At 41.3% G+C, this 19322-nt stretch overlaps 1 protein-coding gene across 6 annotated transcripts in view; it reads right to left on the bottom strand.

Annotated features, from left to right (window-relative positions):
* Nucleotides 1-19322, bottom strand: part of GRM8 (glutamate metabotropic receptor 8) — a 766318-nt gene that overhangs the window by 530433 nt on the left and 216563 nt on the right. For all 6 annotated transcript variants that reach the window (XM_033958931.1, XM_033958935.1, XM_033958933.1 and 3 more), the window contains one exon: nucleotides 9834-10050. In XM_033958931.1, the coding sequence (XP_033814822.1) occupies nucleotides 9834-10050 (217 nt within the window). The remainder of the gene's footprint in view (nucleotides 1-9833; nucleotides 10051-19322) is intronic.

Here is a 19322-nt window from a genome sequence, read left to right as displayed (position 1 = left end):
ACTAGAGAGGGTCTGAAATCTAGATGTCGAACAGCAATTAATGAAGGAGAAGAAACATCCATGTCTGAAAAGAAGGATGTCATTATTTAGACCTGTTTCAGGAACATCCGTGTTAAGGAAAGGGGCCCCGATCGATTAGCTGTCCATCAGAGGGATTAAGGCATGATACCTCCTTCAACCTGCACTGGTTGCTGTCCCCCTCCCTCTCCCTTGAAACTGAAACTGAAAGGAGATATCAGATACTATTCAGCAGTGGCATTGTAAGGAAAGTGCAGGGGGGGGGGAATGGTCCGTCCCGGGGGTACATAGACAACCCCGCAAAAGACAAAGGCGCACGCCAACAAATGAGCGCATGACGGAGGCGCGTGCCGAAGAAAATTACAGTTTTTAGGGGCTCCGACAGGGGGGTTTTGTTGGGGAGCCCCCCCAGTTTACTTAATAGAGATCGCGCCAGCGTTGTGGGGGGTTTGGGGGGTTGTAACCCTCCACATTTTACTGTAAACTTAACTTGTTCCCTAAAAACAGGGAAAAAGATGAAGTTTTCAGTAAAATGTGGGGGGTTACAACCCCCCAAACCCCCCACAACGCCCCCACAACGCGGCGCAATCTCTATTAAGTAAAGTGGGGGGTTCCCCCCCACACACACCCCGTCAGAGCCCTAAAAACAGTAATTTTCTGCGGCGGTGCGCCTCCACGCTGCGCTCAATTGTCTGTGCGCGCCTTTGTCCCGGTGCGCTTTTGACCTGACACCGTCCCGGGCGCAGTCTTCCTAAGGGCGCTAACATCCTCCTCCTCTTCTTGCCGCACACATGCACCGCCCCTTGCCTTCCCCAAACCTTTTTTTACTTCCCTGGTGCGAGGTTGCTGCCCACATCAGCGCTCTCTCTGACATCATTTCTGGGACCCGCGCCTAGGAAGTGATGTCAGAGGGCGAGCCGACACCGACATGGGCATGCTGCTCATGCTGGAGAAATTAAAAAGGTACGGGGAAAGGAATGGGTTCCACCACCCCGGGCGTCGCTGATTCCTTACTATGCCACCGTATGTCAGGTTTTTAGCGTTGGCCGGGCTAGCAACAGCTGGGATGCTCATAGGAATTCTCTGATGCATCGGAGCTATTACCGCGGTGGCTGGCACTTAAAACGCTAGTGCGCCTTTGTAAACGAGGGGGGTAAATAAATAATTCAAAAATATGTCCATGATCTGCTCCTAACCACACCATATTTAGGTAGGTGCTTTGGAACTAGGTCTACTTTCTATAGGATTGGTTTTTGTTTGTTTGTTTTTAGTTAGGCACATTTTAATTAAGTTCAATTAACATCAAATTATGAGAAGTTAAGTGTCAATTACCAGTATCAATTATTTATTTATTGGGATTTATTGACTGCCTTTTCATGAAAAGATTCACCCAAAGCAGTTTACAATACATTGAAATAGTAATCAGGTACTCTTTAAGTATTTTCTCTATCTGTCCCAGTGAGCTCACAATCTAACTAATAGTACCTGATGCAATGGAGAGTTAATTTGGCTTTCCCAGGATCACAAAGATCAGTGCTGGGATCAAAAGCACAACCTCAAGACAGTCCTCCAGGCCACTTTTCCACTCCCTATGAAGCCTATTAGCCAATTACGTTAGGCATCTACATTGGCTAGGCATGACGACGTAGGTGCCTAAATGTAGGCATATTTTACAGAATTGGTGGTACCAGTAGGAATTTTTTCAAGCTGTGACATTTTTTGTGAATTTTTTAAAGAGAAACTTACAATTTCTGTTAATCCGTTAAAATTTGCAAAGCTACAAATGAGTCTCACATGAAGCCTCTCCTGTATGTGTCCATAGCTTTACGTACAAGAAAATATACAGTGCATGTATATTTGAAACTTAAATATAAATATCTATTTTCCCCATAATTCAACCAAACCCTCTTCTACCCCTGAAATATCTTTTTTTAGTAGTTAAATTTAGTAAAACTAGATAATTTTAGTTATTATCCAAAGGGATAATTTCTATGTCAACAACTCCTTTGCTAGCTAGCTAGATTTACCGTATTTGCCGGCGTATAAGACGACTTTTCAGTACCTTAAAATCCTCCCCAAAGTCGGGGTCGTCTTATACGCCGGGTGTACTGTTTACATGCCCTTACTTTACATGCCCTAACATCTCCTTCCTTACCTCCTTATGGTGGCTTACGGTACTAATAAACATGCCGGGACATCAGCGGGGGCCATGGCGGGACATCAGTGTGACAAGGGTGCCAGCTCCTTCATCCATGCGCAGCGGGAAGCAGCGGCGCTCTTGGCCCACCCCTTTTCTCTTTACTACGTCTCTCGCACATGCCGGCCGTGTGTGGAGTCCTAGCCCTTAAGGAAGTTGCGGGGGCGAACAGGAGGCTTTTGAAGGGCTTTTAAAGGGAAACTGTCATGCCAGCAAACTTGCTAGGGACTTGCCCGGCACTTGCTCTCTCCCTCTATGTGTTATCTTCCTTCTATCATTGACAGTTTCAGTTTGGTTAACAGTTTAGAAAACAAATAGCATGGCAGCTCCCATGGGTTTTATTGTTCTATTCAGCTTTAGTGAATTAATTAAAATTGTTGAAATAAATTCTGATGTTCTTTTAAGTTTTATTTGTTGTGCAGAAGGTGTGCGGAAGAAGGGGTAGTCCTTATATGGCAAGTATATAACAAACTCTATATTTTAACTGTAAAAGTTGGGGGGTCGTCTTATACGCCCAGTCGTCTTATATGCCGGTAAATACGGTATTTTAAAGTTTCTCTTCATAGGGTTTCATAACTTCAGAATTGTAAATGTGGAACATCCACATAGAAATCTAATATTACTTGTTTGGTTCTAACCCTCCATGTACACTGACCAGTTTACAATGAAGTTCTCACATATAGCAAAAATATCCTTGGACATTATCTCAGGGGTAATGGTGGCTTTTCCGTAAATATCTAAGAATGCTTTGTTTTCTCTTATTTTATTTTCTCTGAAAAAAAAAACCCCCAAAATCTCTTTATTTATTTTTTTTACTACATTCAGGGCTGCTTTTACTAAGGTGCGCTAGCGTTTTCTAGCGCGTGCAGAATATAAGATCGCGCAAAACCCCCGCACTTATGCGGAAAAAACTAACGCCAGCGTTAGCATCTAGTGCACGCAGCAATTCTGCGCGCGCTAAAACCGCTATCGCATGCTTAGTAAAAGCAGCCCTCAGTGTTAAGTTATGGGAAAATACAATCAATGTTCTTTTTCAAGTGCAGGACACTAACCCCCTCTTCTACAAAGCCGCACTAGCGGCTGCCGTGCGCCAACAGCCCCGAAGCCCTTTTAAAATATCTATGGGTTTCGGGGCTGTTACCGCGCGGTTTTGTAGAAAAGGGGGTAAGATTTTATAGAAAATAAAATTCACCGTTCACAAAAAAAAATTGGTGACGTTTAAAAGTTTGATGGTGATATCTATTCTCCTCTCACACTGTTCCTTCTAGTTTGTTCAGCCAGAATACTATTCTTTCTAAATCATATTCCATAGGCATGAATGTAATTTCCATGTTAAAATACACATATACAGTACTGTACATGTATTGCAAATGTCCATCCAAGGTTTTAAAATGGAAGTCCCAAAAGCAGATAGCATGTAAGAGTCTATGGCCCTCTTTTACAAAGGTGGCTAAGCGTTTTAACGAGGATTTAAATGCAGTGCTGAATCAAACACAATGCGCTAACCACTAACCGCGTCCATAGGATAACATGCACGTGTTAGCGTTTAGCCCGTGTTTAGCGCATGATAAATATTGTAGCGCACGCTAAAAAGGCATAGCGCAACCTTTGTAAGAGAGTTTGTTTGTGAATAAGGGCTGGTATTGTCTTTGATGAGTTCTTCAAGGGATATGGACTTAGGACTTTGACATACTATTTTTGTTTCTGGTGATGAGATATATATAATACAGAAAGAAGATTATGAACTGGCTAAAAACAAAACAACAACAAAAAAAACAACTCGAGAATCTGCTTTGTTTTCTAAATGGTATTAGTTTTGACAAGTTGTCTGCAACAGTTTTATGATGGTGTTCTCAGGTGTCTTTCCATCTGGTTCAGAGCCATGATTTCCCTTCGAAGAACTAGCTCTTTCATCTGAACATCTGCTCCTGTCCCAACACTTCATCATGCCCCAAAAATTCTATTAACATTTTATTGTATTAAGAAATAGACATGGTTTTAAAATTCAAACCAAAAAGTTTAATACACAGAATAGGAAATAACCAGCTTTGAGAATATATTTAAGTAAGAAGAACCCAGGACATAAATGTGTTGCTATTGCATAATACAGAATATGATCGGCATGCTATTTGTTAAAATAGCTCAACTTATATAGCTCTTTCCCACTCAGGAATAATGAGGAAAAATGCCTCCTGAAGGGTTGGGAGGGGGGAAGGGAGTGCAATTGGAACTTGATTCAGGGTATATAGGATAGTTTTCTTGTGAGTGTATTTTATTTGTGTAATTGGGTGGGAGGGGTGGGGGAAAAATTTAAGTGTATAGTTAATGTCTGAAAGTTTATTGGTGCTTGTCGTGTGTAAATTTTATGTATTGAATTACTTGTTACACAATTTGTAGTTTGAAAATCTAATAAAGATATAAAAACAAAGAGATAAAATGCCGCCTGTATACAAAAATAATCTATTAACTGCTTTTGCCGAAATAGCAACAATAGACCTTCTTTCCAATCAAGTGGTAGACATGAAGATTTAATCCTTTTTCAAGAGAGCTTCTATCTGAAAAATTTACAATAAATTATGAAAATGCACCATGTGGTGTGAAGCAATGAAAAATAACCAATGTCTCATCTGAGCTATTCAAAGACTGTCCTCAGGACAGCGTTGGTGCTCGCCATGCTTAAAATGTCATTGATTTAAGTAAGTAAAAGTTATATCTGTGAGATATTATTTAGGTATAATATATACAGTATATGCAGGTTACGGAAAGTGAAAGCTAATGTCACAACCCTCTTGTGTATATTTGAGAAGGTAATGTCTGTAAATTTCCCTTCTCTTCCACTAGACCAATCCTCATCATCCTCATTCCTCCTGTAACACCCTTTTTGAGCAGTTACATACTGTATAATTGCCAGAGTGACAATTTTCACATCCTCTAGTTTAAGCTGCTAAACACTTCAGCTAGCCAGTTTCTCTTGAAATGTACCACCACGTAACTAATGAATGAAATAAATAAGTCGTTCCAAATTTTCAAATACAATTTGAAAGAACATATAGCATTGTAAAATTTAGATCCTGCTGCAGCTTTGTAGTTATATCTTAGGTCAAAAGATACTTGTCCCTCGTTATTCGCGGGGGATACGGGCAGAGCTGGACCGTGAATGGCAAAAAACCACGATTATCCGGCTCTGACCCACCCCCACCTCCCTGCCGCCTTCTCGGCCTTACCTGGTGGTCTAGAGGGCTTTCGATGCAGGAGCGATCTTCCTACGCTCCTGCCACGTGCAGATTTGCCATGAGGAAATGGCTGCTGTGAGTTCCCGTAGTCTCTCGAGACTACGACGGGGAACTCCCTACAGCCATTTCCTCATGGCGATCTGCACGGGGCAGGAACGTAGGAAGATTTGCTTCTGCCCCGAAAGCCCGCTAGACCACCAGGTAAGGCCGGGAAGGCGCAGGGAGGTAAAAAATATGATTTTTTTTAAATTTTCCCCCTCCCCAGAAAAAAATTGCGATTATGTGAAATCGCGAGTGCAGAAACTGCGAAAGTGGAGGGGGAAGTGTATTTTCTACATACACTCGTACAAATTTCCATGATCATTTATTGCTAGTTAGTTAATAAGCCAGCAAACAAGTATGACCTTGCATGGCATGTATTTCATTTCAAATGCAATTAACATTTAAAATTAAGTAAGAATGTTTAGGTAGGGTAAGGGCAGCAAATTTTTTTTGGGGGGTATCCGCAAATGTTCCCAAAATGCCTCTACAGTTACTGCCCCACTTTGCTATCCATCAAGCAGATGCTAATTTTTTTTTTCATTTTCTTCTTCATTCGGGTCAGTGAAGATGATGGCATTATTGAGAGGTGGAGGGTGGTGGTGCAGATAGGGTTACCAGATTTTAGTAGACTAAAATCCGGATCCATAGCTCCGCCCCCAGGCCTACTCAGTTCTACTGATCCCTACCCCATTATGCCCAGGTCATATCCCCTAGCCCCGCCACCAGCCTCACCCATTCAACCTGTTCTCGTCGGGGAGGGAGGACATCCGTGCATGCACAGATGCAATGCGATGGCATCACATACGCATGTGCACATGCATGTGACTTCGCCGCATTGCATCCATGCATGCATGGATGCCCTCCCAACATGGTCCCAAAAAAAGAAACTTTTCAAAATCCAGACAAAGCGCCGGGTTTTGAAAAGCCATCCGGATGCCCAGACATGCCCTCTAAAAAAGAGGGCATGTTTGAGTAAATCCATAAGGTCTTGTAAACCCTAGGTGCAGAGGAGCCCCGAAACACAAATGTGGAAGAGGCAAAAGGGAAAGCTTAGCCAATCTCTTGCGTTCAAACTGGTAGAAACTTGGTACAAACTCCCTGACTCTGTAAGATTGATAGATCAGCTACAACAATTTTGTAAAGCCCTAAAAACTCTTGTTGTTTACACAATACCTTAATGGTTTACCTACTGAAGTGACGAATTGATAGCATTTTCACATTCACTTTCTCCGGTTCGTATTCTGGTATTAACTATTTGTGAACCGAGTTGAGCTTTGTTAGGAGATGACTCGGTATATAAACTGAACACTAGACTAGACTAAAAGGGCAGCATAGGAAGTCTGTGTCAGAAATTGCAGGACCCAGCAGATGCTCAGCATGCAAGTGAGTTCCAAGGCTTCATGCTTCCCTTTTTATTCACTTCTGCTGCATGTACAACAATTTCCTTATGAAATCACTGGGGTAACACTGGTTTAGAACTAGAGGAAGTCAGAAAATACTAGAATCCAAACAGAACAAACTGACCTCACATTTAAATAAGTAACCCGACCATAGGATTGTAACCAACAATTTCAGAGTCACTCAGAGATATGAAACTCTTCAAGGGGGGACCGCACCCCCCTAGTGGTGAACCAGAGTTTACTTTCCAATCATTGCAACTGTTTCAATGCTGGTTATGCTCCAAGGTAGGTTACAATAAATAAATAAATAAAGCTTGTTACAATTTTGCAAACACTTAGTGTAGAGTTTCTTTTTTCTTTTCTTTTTTTAAACTTTTCAAGCAAACATCGCTCTAAAATGAGCAAGCTGTAGCACAATAACTTAACTTTATGACAGGTTAGGGGTCTCTACGTGGCCCCGTTTCGGTTTCTTCTTCAGGAGACCCTATCATAAGCATACTGAAAGTCCTTTTAAATGCTGGTAAGATATTTTAAATTCGCGATGCAGCAACATCGTCAAAGAACGCTGTCGATACAAGAGAAGTTTTCAACTGCCAGAGGCATGTACAACAATGGCAATGAAGGTCCGTGCTAGACCAAGATGGATGGAAAAAGGAGTGGTGATGGTAAGGGTAGTGAGGAAAAGATCTTGGATTGGGAGAACAGGCGATGATGAACACGGGAGATGGGAAGAGTCAGGGAGATTCTGAGCATGAAGTGGGAAAGAAAGACAAAGCGCTGTAAATAGATAGCACTTTTCTGTGCACTTATGTGCACAAAGCACACACAACTGAGTGCAGTTAACATAAATATATTTAACACTGTGAAGGCTCAGTAGGCAGAGTCAGGGATCTTCATTGTTTATGTTAGAGATCCAGGCTGCATAATTTAACTGCAACAAGTTTTGCTGAGTATATCCAGCATTTGCGAAGTTTTCATTTTTTGTAGAATATAGCTTAGGAATGTAAGACACATTCTTTTCTGGGGTTTTTTTCTTGGGGCACCTGTCTGACCAGTTGTTCCAAGTGAGGAAAGCGCCTTACTAAGCGGTCAGGCCAGAGTTCCAGGCCAGAGTTCCAGGCCAGAGGCCCTTCCTTTGTAAGGAAGGGGGAGAGAGGTGGAAGAGTACTATCTAATCCCTCACCTCAGGCAGCAAATTTGCCTGGCCATTCTATTTGCTGATTTAAATACCAAAGGGCCTGTTTTGCTTAACGTTTTTTGTTATAGACACAGAATCAGGTCCAGTAAGTCACCTTGACAAACCCATGAAACATTCAATGTATGCACACTGAAAGAATATATTGAATAACTAGCAGACACTTTGGCCCTGATTCTCCAAAAGTGCGTCCCGATTTTAGGCAGCTGTAGACGTCCTACAGCTGTCTAATCAGCCAATCGGGATGCACGTTTTTTTAAAAAAAAATGCTCCCCAGGCAGGCCTGAAGGCGCCTCCGGGAGCCTAGGGAGACCGCAAGATGCCTAAGCTCGCCTACAGGCCTTAGGCGAACTTAGGCGGCCCTACGCGTCTCCCTAGTAGAGGAAGAGACGCTTAAAATGTAGGCCAGCAAAATGCTGGTCTACATTGTAAGTAGACGCGGCCGCTATACTGATCGTGGCAAGGGATCTCCCTGCTGCAATAAAGTATAGCGGCCGCGCCGCCTGTCCCATCAACCGACAGGAGGGATGCTAACTCTCCTGTCGGAACCCCCGGAAACCCCCTCCCCCCCCAAACTCGTAATCGCCGACAGGAGGATGCCCAACTCCTCCTGTCGCAACCCCCGGAACCCCCTCCCCCCCCAAACTCATAATCGCCGATAGGAGGATGCCCAACTCCTCCTGCCGGAAAGCCCAATGACCCCCGCCCCAACTAATCTCCCTCCCCCAACTAACCTTTCAATGTATGGTCAGCTGGACGGGTCCCTTGCTGCCGTCAGCTGACGGGTCTGCCTCGTGGAAATGAGACGGCATCGCCATTCCAGCCCATCCCCGCTAAATCTAAGGCCTGATTGGCCCAGGCTGTAGAAGCCTGGACCAATCAGGCCTTAGGCATAGCGGGTCCGCCCATCCCCACTAATCTTAAGGCCTGATTGGCCAAGGTGCTTAGCCTGGGCCAATCAGGCCTTAGATTTAGCGGGGATGGGCCGGGAAGGGGCGTGCCATCTCATTTCCACGAGGCAGACCTGTTGGCTGGACGGCAGCAAGACCCGTCCAGCTGACCAACATTGAAAGGTTAGTTGGGGGAGGGAGATTAGTTGGGGCGGGGGATCATTGGGCTTTCCGGCAGGAGGAGTTGGGCATCCTCCTGTCGGCGATTATGAGTTTGGGGGGGAGGGGGTTCCGGGGTTCCGACAGGAGGAGTTGGGCATCCTCCTGTCGGCGATTACAAGTTTGGGGGGGGGAGGGGGTTCCGGGGTTCCGACAGGAGGAGTTGGGCATCCTCCTGTCGGCGATTCCGAGTTTGGGGGGGAGGGGGCTCGGGGTTCCGACAGGAGGAGTTAGGCATTCTCCTGTCGGTGATGGGACAGGCGGCCGCAACAACCGCGGCCGCTATACATATTGCAGCAGGGAGATCCCTTGCTGCCATAAGTATAGCGGCCGCGTCTAATTTAACCCGATTCTCTAAAGACGCCGGTTACAGAATCGGCGTTTAGTATAGGACGCCTCTCCCGGGCGGCCTGCCTGGGGAGCATTTTTTTTAAAAAAACGTGCATCCCGATTGGCTGATTAGACAGCTGTAGGATGTCTACAGCAGCCTAAAATCGGGATGCACTTTTGGAGAATCAGGGCCTTTGGGTCAACCATGTGCAGGAGGCCTAATTAATCTACAGAGACAATACTGTGTTTCATGAAACTAAGACCTTAGTCTGTCACTATGCATACAAAATCTGCTAAATGTAAACTTACCAATTTCCCTGGAGATCTGGGTAAATGCTTCCACGCCACTTTCCCCATAGTTTCCTTCAGAAGCCAGCGTTGACACAAAATTCCATCCTAGAGCTGTTACAATATCGACCATGGCTTGGGCCTGATATGAGTCAGGCGGAACCACGCGGGAGAAAAAGTCATACCTGCTGTTATCGCTCAGTTCTGGTGCAGTGGACGCATAGCTTATTTGAGGTATCTGTGAACAAAGAGCAAAATAACTCATGCAGAACTAAAATAATTTTGAGCTACACAGTATAAAATCTGGAGGTTTTTATTGGCAGCTTTGAAATAAACTGCACAGTGCTCTGCTCTAAATACAGCTAAATCATGCTTTTGGCTTAGGTTGTATAGCTCATCGATAACGTTTTCATATGAAATGTCACTCAAGGCTTCTTTCTTCCATCACATAAATATTCTTTCAAGAAATAATAAATTATATTTTCCCAGGTTGCCATGACTTTTGACATGTGGTGTGAACAGAACAGTGTTTCATTCCATGCATGCTTAGAACAAGCAAAGAGCTAAGGAAGGGAAGGCTTAAATTATCTTAAAGCAAAAGAAAGGTCACACATCCTGAATGAGTCATATTCTTTTTTTCTGCTTGAGGCTATCTTAAATATTGAGTGCAACTTTTCAAGGATCTTCCCATTTCCTGTGTTCACCATTACAAAATGAAAACATAATATAGTCAACCATGACCCTGAATATATCTTCGCACGATGTGCTATTGTGTATTAATGTGAGGTCATTTTTTAATACTTCACAATGGTTATCAAAAATGATGAGGTGGATCAGCCACTTCATTAAGTTATAATAATAATAATAATAATAGTTTATTTTTATATATCGCCAAACCATCAGTTCTTGGCGGTTTACACAATAGTAATTACAACAAGTAATTAAAATACAGATCCAAATAACAATGTCTTATAAAAGAAAGTAGCAAAATTCAATAAAAGATACTGACTAACAAATGTGACCCTAACTTATTCAAAGTAAAATATGTACAAATGGATAAGAAAACTGTAAACATTGTGCCATAAAAATAATAAGAAATCCGCTTATCATGATAATTTTGATATCAATTAAATATTATATTGTTTAAATAGATAAGTTTTATGATCTTTCCGGAATTGATGATAAGTGAGGGCTGGAGAGATAAGAGCATTCAAACATGAATTTGTTATTCCTGCTTGAAACGCCAGAGTCCTATCTAAGAATTTCTTAAAACGGAACGTTTTCACTGAAGGAAAATAAAACCAACCGGATCTACGTTTTTTTTTTTTACATGTAAAAAATCTAAAATGAGCAACAAGATAAGATGGAGCTAACCCAAATAAAACTTTATAACAAATACATCCAAACTTAAACAACACTCTAGCCTCGAACAACAGCCAGATAATTTATCCTTATAGCTTGATATAATTTTAGCCATGCTATGGAGGTGATTATAGAACACTAACACATGATTTGCACTTATAAAAATCATATTTACATTAGGGATAGGGATAGGCAGCCCCCCCCTTCCGCAATAAAAAAGTGTGTTTATTTTTCTAGTTTGTATTTCATTCTTGAATGAATGTCACCAAGACCATGCATTTTTTGCCAAAGAGTATACATTATCCCCCCTAATTTCATAATCTTAGCACCATTTGTATGCTAAAATTGAGGAAAACTACCACTTACATGCATGAATGTAACAGTCATATGAGTCAGTGTTGGCTGGACCCTAAGCAGTATTCTACAAGCTTAGAGGGGCATTTTCAACAGAACATCTAAATCTGACTTTGGACGTTTTGAGATAAACGTTCAAAAATCGGGTGGAGAAAATGTCTATCTTTTCTTTACGAAAATGGCCCAGCTAGATATTTCAACCAGCTAGATGCTAATGCTAGAGGTATCTTATACACTTCTATATCTCCTATTGGATTCAAAGCAGTTTACAAAAGTTTTCAAGTTTATTATGACTTGATGAACCACTTTTCATTTCCAAAGTGGTTTACATCATAATAATTTTAAAAATTAAAAACAGTAAAATTGTGGAAGTTACAAACACAAATACATAGAAAGATGAATCTCATAAACAACTACACCAGGTACATAGAAACATGATAGCAGATAAAAGCCAAATGGCCCATCGAGTCTGCCCATCCACAGTAACCATTATCTCTTTCTCTCTCTCAGAGATCCCACATGCCTATCTTAGGCCCTCTTGAATTCAAACACAGTTTCTCTTTCCACCACCTCTTCCGGGAGACTGTTACAACCTTTCCGTAAAAAAGTATTTCCTCAGATTACTCCGGAGCCTATCACCTCAACTTCATCCTATGCCCTCTCATTACAGAGATTCTTTCAAATGAAAGAGACTCGGCTCATGCACATTTACATTACGTAGGTACTTAAACGTCTATCTTATCTCCCCTCTCCCGCCTTTCTTCAGATCTTTAGGTCTGTCCCAATATGCCTTATCATGAAGACCACACACCATTTTAGTAGCCTTCCTCTGGACTGACTCCATCCTTTTTATATCATTTTGAAGGTGCGGCCTCCAGAATTGTACACAATATTCTAAATGAGGTCTCACCAGAGGCATCAATACCTCCTTTTTCCTACTGGCCATACCTCTCCATATGCAACCTATCATCCTTCTAGCTTTCGCCATCACGTTTTCAACCTATTTGGCCACCTTAAGATCATCACATACAATCACACCCAAGCCCCGCTCTTCCATCGTGCACATAAGTTCTTCACTCCCTAAACTGTACCGTTCCCATGGTTTTTACAGCCTAAAAGCATGACCTTGCATGTCTTAGCTTTAAATTTTAGCTGCCAAATTTCAGACCATTCTTCAAGCTTCACCAGGTCTTTCTTCATGTTATTCACACCATCTGGCGTGTCTACTCTATTGCAGATTTTGGTATCATCTGCAAAGAGGCAAATCTTACCTGAACAACCCTTGAGCAATATCATTTATAAAAAGGTTAAAAAGAACAGGCCCAAGAACAGAACCTTGAGGCACACCACTGGTAACATCCCTTTCTCAGAGCAATCTCCACTGATCATTACCCTCTGTCGCCTTCCACTAAACCAGTTCCTGACCCAGCTTGTCAATTTGGGACCCATCCCAAGGGCACTCAGTTTATTTATCAGAAGTCTGTGTGGAACACTGTCTAAGGCTTTGCTAAAATCTAAATACACCACATCTAGTGCATATCCTCTATCCAATTCTCTGGTCACCCAGTCAAAGAAATTGATCAGATTTATCTGACAAGACCTACCTCTAGTAAGTACAAGAGAGAAAAGGGAATGGTTACATTGCTATAAAATAAAAAGGTGGTGGGGAAGGAAAGACTAAAAGGACATCCTGCGAGGTTTAAGTTAAGCTTAAGAACTAGGTCTCGTACGCTTCTTTATAGAGAAAGGTTTTGAGCTTTGATTTAAACTTGGAAAAATTGAATTATTGCCTAAGAGCAAGAGGTAGTGCATTCCAAAAAAGATTACAAAAATAAAAAATGATGGAATGAAGATAACCAATGGGACACTGTCATACTGCAGTGAAAGGGTAGATTGGAATTGGTGGAAGCATAGTGTTATATCTTAAGAAGGGCCTTGAATTGAATAGACTGAAAATTCTACAGGAGCAGAAACACACCGTGGAATCCCTATGGGTAGAAATTCCATGTGTAAAGGAGAAAAGGCTACTGATAGGAGAGTACTACCATCCGCTTGACCAGGATAAACAGACAGATGCTGAAATATTATCGGAAATTAGGGAGGTTAACAATCTGAGTAACACAATAATAATGGATGATTTCAACTTACTCCAATATTGTAACATCAGGGCATGCTAGGGAGAAAAAATGTAACATCAGGGCATGCTAGGGAGATAAAATTCCTTGATGAAATCAAGGACTGCTTAATGGAGCAGCTGGTTCAGGAACCAAAAGTAGGCAAAGCAATTCTAGACCAAGTTCTTAGTGGAGTGCATGAATTGGTGCAGTAGGTAATGTTACTGGGGCTGCTCGATAACAAGATCAGATTTAATATAATCCCTGGAATAAGTTTATACAGGAAATCCAATACAAAAGCATTTAACTTAAAAAAAACTATGATAACAAGAGGAGAATGGGGGAAAAAAAAGAAGCTTAGAGGAGCAGCTGCAAAGGTCAAAAATTTACATCAGGTATGGATGTTATTCAAAAATACCATCCTGGAAGCCCAGACTAGATATATTCCATGTATTAAAAAAGGAGAAAGGAAGACCAAACAGTAACTGGTGTGGTTTACAAGTGATGTGAAGGAAGCTATTAGAGCTAAAAGAGAATCCTTTGGAAAGTGGAAGAAGGATCTGACTGAAAATGTAAACAAACCAACCTTTATAACTCAGTATAAAAGACAGTCAATAATCACACTATCATCCCACTATCATGCAGAATCAAAATTGATACCATGTACTTTTAAGCTTTATCACTTAAGTTTCATAAGGCCTCAGTTACACCACCTCCACCGCATAACCATTGCTTTGTAGCGTGGAGCTTCGGGAAGGGAGAGTCGGATGATAATAGCGGCATTGAGAGAGCCTTGAAAAAGTGCTAAGCGAAACATGTCAGACTTTATGTCTCCCAGGTCGTAAATGAAGGATAGAAGTTTAACAACAATTGAGATAAGTACACTGATACTATGCAGTATATTTGAGTATCTTTGGTCCTAAGAAAAAGTATTTTGGACAAAGGATATTGTTTTATTATAATGAAAAAAAGAAGAAAATTTAAATAATAAAATATATATTTAAAATCAATAAAAATATAAATAACTAATTGCTAAGGCTGGTGAGGATCTAACACCTGAAGATCCCCGCTACAAAGCAATGGTTATGCGGTGGAGGTGGTGTAACTGAGGCCTTATGAAACTTAAGTGATAAAGCTTCATGGTTGACCCGAGGAAGAGTATATGTGCTTTGAATGCTTACCCACCAAGCACAAAAGGCAAATGAGTTGCTGAGCTCTTGGTGGTTTAGCCTAGACCAGTGGTCCCCAACCCTGTCCTGGAGGACCACCAGGCCAATCAGGTTTTCAGGCTAGCCCTAATAAATATGCATGAAGCAGATTTACATGCCTGTCACTTCCATTATATGCAAATCTCTCTCATGCATATTCATTAGGGCTAGCCTGAAAATCCTCCAGGACGTGGATGGGGTTGGGGACCACTAGTCTAGACGAGTTTAAGAACTAATGCAAATCTAAGTGCTCCAACACCTTCATCTCCGGAAGCAAGGATTATCCAGTAATCTGACCAATGCCTAAAACATTGCTACACTAATGGAGATGTATACAGCAGCCCTTTATCATTACATTGGAATATTTGTACCCACACTAAATCCAAGACTTCAGGGTGGCTAGCTATAATACCAAGAAGCCAAGCATTATCAGGAAATTACACTTTTCGCTGATAGAGGCAAGTATGTTATAACAACTTAAATAAACCTCTTAAAGAGATGAGTTTTCAATAGTTTCCTAAATTGCTTGACATTAGCACTTTGTCACCTTCATTTAACACTATAATCACATTCTCCCCAATAAAATAACAGACAATGATTTAGTGGAATAAATGTTTGGCTGCAGCTTTATTCATAATCACATCTTTTACCAGTTCAACAATTAAATATTATATATCCGTAAACATCCCCAACTCCCAATGCAGCTGGACAAAAACCCCCTCTTTCCCTTCCCCCTCCCAGTGACAAAAGTGGCTCATCCCCTTTAGCCAATCCATGCCACTTACACCCCATAGCATGACCCACGGTATCGTCAGGTCACACACCCCAACTCATGGCGGCGACTCCCATGAGTAATCCATTTTCATTTCTCCCATCAAATGTATCATAACTCATACTCTGATGTCTTCTCATATTTGGTGGAGCATTCCAACTTTTTGCTGCCTGATATGAAAATAAAGCTAAAAACACTCTTTTGTATTTGTATTCTTAATGCTAGATTCTATTATGCTCCAAAATTGTCATGAACATCCAGCCAGCTATTAATGTCAACCAGTCCAGATGAGAACTGTGGTATAGTATCATTATGAAGACAAATACTAATCCTTACAGTTGATAAGCAAATACCTAAAATTACTGTGTTGCTCAAAGGAGATATTTGTCTCAGTATCATTGTGGACAGGGATAAATTATTATTATTTTTTTTTAAATCTCTATTCATTTTTAAAACTCACAATAAGTGTAACATAAGATACAATCATTTTATACTTTAACATCACTTAATATATCATCAAATTCTAACTCGCATCAAATATCCCCCCTCCCTTATACCCAATAATTATTTATATGCATAAGAAATCATAAAATATTCCTATCCCCTCACCCCACCCTGGACATGCATGAACAAAAGGGAAAGAAATAATATTTATTCTATACAGTAATTTGTTAATGCCTCCCAAACATCCCTAAATTTCTTAAAATGCCCCTGCTATATGGCTATTGCTCACTCCATTTTAAAAATTTGGCATAATGAATTCCACCCAAAATTATAATTTAGATGATCCCAATTTTTCCAGTTTTTCATAATTTGTTGTATGGCAACCCTTATCATAATGAGCAAAAGTTTATTATTATTAGAAGAAATTTGACTTTTTGCTCTCATGGAAGTACCGAATAACACAGTGTCATATGATAATGCCACTGGATTTTCCAGTAGCTTATTCACTTGGCCCCAAATGGACAATAGAATAGTAAATGATCTAATGTCCCAGCTTCGAGATGACAGTTCCAGCTTCTATTAGACTTAGAGCTATCTAATTTCTGTAAACAAAGTGGGGTCCAAACTGCTCTATGTAACAAAAGAAACCAAGTTTGTCTCATCCTCCAAGCCCAAATACGTGGCCATTGAGACGCAGTAATTTGATGCTTTATCTCAATGCTCCAAATGTCACGCAGACCAGTCTTTGGTTTCTTATTCAAAAATCCAGATATTAATTTATACCACTGAGCAACCTAGTGTCCCAGGAAGTCCACCTGAAAACATAAGACCGGCAAACTATTCTGATTAGTTAGATTTTTCCACTCAGGGAGCCCCTCCTGAATGGTCTGCTTCAACTGCAACCATCTATAATTTTGTAATTTGTTAAGACCAGAGATAAATTATTAATAGACATAGGCAGTAATTGAAGCTACAGCAACTGTGACCTGTCCTGGGTCTGCTCAAGTCTCTATATACAACTGATACCCAGACACTGCTGAAGCTTTATTGAAAACCTGACAAGGGAATCTAGCTCAGAATGGTTTACATGAATTTATCCAGGTGCTCAAGCATTTGTCCCTATCTGTCCTGGAGGGCTCATAATTTATCTAATGTCACTGGAGCTATGGGTGAGTTAAGTGGCGTAGACAGGATTACAAGGAGCAGAATGGGTTTGAATCCACAATCTCAGGGTGCTGAGGCTGTAGCTTTTACCACTGTGCCACTCTAGAAATCAAACTGTAGCAGAAGTGAGCCAAGTATTTGACAATGAAGCCATTGTGACATCACTGAAGAGGTTGGTTATTATTGGTGGAATGAGGCATTATGACATCATAATACTAGCTCTGGTTATCAGAGGCTGAAACGTTTCACACTATTTATTTATTCAGTTTTCTATGGTGTTCTCCCAGGGGAGCTCAGAATGGTTTACCTTAATTTATTCAGGTACTCAAGCTTTTGTCCCTGTCTGTCTTGGTGGGCTTACAATCTATCTAATGCAATGGAAGTTATGTGAGGGGAATACTTGACTGGTTCAGGGGTATGGGATAGGAAAAATTCATGCTCAGTCCTGTTCTATAAAGGGCACTCTGGGCTGAGTGTTCTTTATAGAATAGCGCTTAGTGCAGACCTGCCATGTCTCCTGCTCTTGCGGGTCTTCTCCGGCCCTTCCACTGATTAGCTGCAATCTCCCATTGAGTTGTTGCTCTGTGCCATGGCAGCAAGAAACGTCTTTATGAAACAACATCCCACTTGTCCAGAACTACGGGGGTAATCGGTAGGTCACAGCAACGAAGGAGGGAAAGTCCTTGATAAAGCCACTCCAGTTTGGCAAAACATGTTGGATGTACTCCCCCAGCCTGACGGACAGAAAGCCATAAAAAAGATAAGTTCTTATTAAACAGCCATGTGTAATTGATAAAAGAGGAAGGAAAATTGAGTATTTAAAGTTGAATTTGTGATAAACACAAAGGCTAACGATGAGATGGATGTGTAAAGCTCAATATAATGAAAGCAATTGAGCATTGAGTGACACCGCTGAAGCCTGGTGGCAGAAATGAGTGTGGTGAGATGTCCTGGTATGAACTGTGATAATATCCTGAGAATACTGAAAGTGACAGTATAAATCTTGGGATAAAAATGTCTTAGTTCCACAATTCAATGGCCACTAATCCCACGGCAGCAGGAGACAACCTTTTATGAAGGCCATTCCTGCTGCTACAGCATGGGAATCTGACGTAGGCGTAGAGCAATGGGCAGGGCAAGGCGGAGCAACAGGCTGGGAAGGACAGAGCAATGGACTAGACTGGTTGGAGCAATGGGTGGGGGAGGGGCGGAGCAATGTGTAGGGAGGGTAGGCTAGGGGGTAAACCCTGAACCTCCCACTGAGTGGATTACTCCCCTTGGCAGCTTTGCTAGTATGTATTGAAGTGCCCAACTGAAATAATAATAATTTATTTTCTTGTTATACCGCCCCACCAACAGTTCTGGGCGGTTCACAAAAAAAGAAGAACTGAAACAATTCAGCGAAAAAATACAATTTCGGAAAAACAATATATCCTACAGCGGTCAAATACAACAATGAATAAAATACAGTTTAAAATATAATCTGTGCAAATACTGGTTGCACGACTTGGGTACACATTCCCAATTCTACAACTGTGTATAATATCTTTAGAATCTCCTGACCCCCATGCTCCTCCTATAGCCATGCTCTTTTTTGGTTTGCACATAAAAGTGATTTGGGTGCACATCATTATTGAATTGTATGCAGCCAGATCCAAACACCGATCCCAGTTTTAGAGTCAATTAACATCAATAATTTAAGAGCCATTAACTCATTATTTGTATGCAGTTCTCAGAATTATGTGAAATTTGGGGTGCCCAATTAGAGCTCCCCTCATAGAATCTGGGGATCAGTCTGAAAGGAGACCATCTGGCAAAATTGCCAACCCAGTAACTTTAAAAAAAAGAATAATTGAAATTTTTTTAAACAACAACTAGATAGTTTGCAGTAAGGGAGGCTTTAAAAATGTGTATGCACAATGAAACAATTTATACAGGCTGACATTCATAAGTGCTCAATTTTAAACTTAAGGGCTTTCCTTGTCAAATTCTAACATTTATATTTTTTAAGGGGCATGTGTAAATGAAGGTCCTTATAGTATTTTCCCATGTCAGAATGTAAAGAAACAACTAGGCTATGTATGAATACCGA

This window comes from Geotrypetes seraphini, chromosome 9 (genome assembly GCF_902459505.1).
Source record: "Geotrypetes seraphini chromosome 9, aGeoSer1.1, whole genome shotgun sequence".
Taxonomy (NCBI): Eukaryota; Metazoa; Chordata; class Amphibia; order Gymnophiona; family Dermophiidae; genus Geotrypetes; species Geotrypetes seraphini.
Note: the sequence above shows the minus strand (reverse complement) of the source record. Positions and strands in the feature narration are given on the sequence as shown.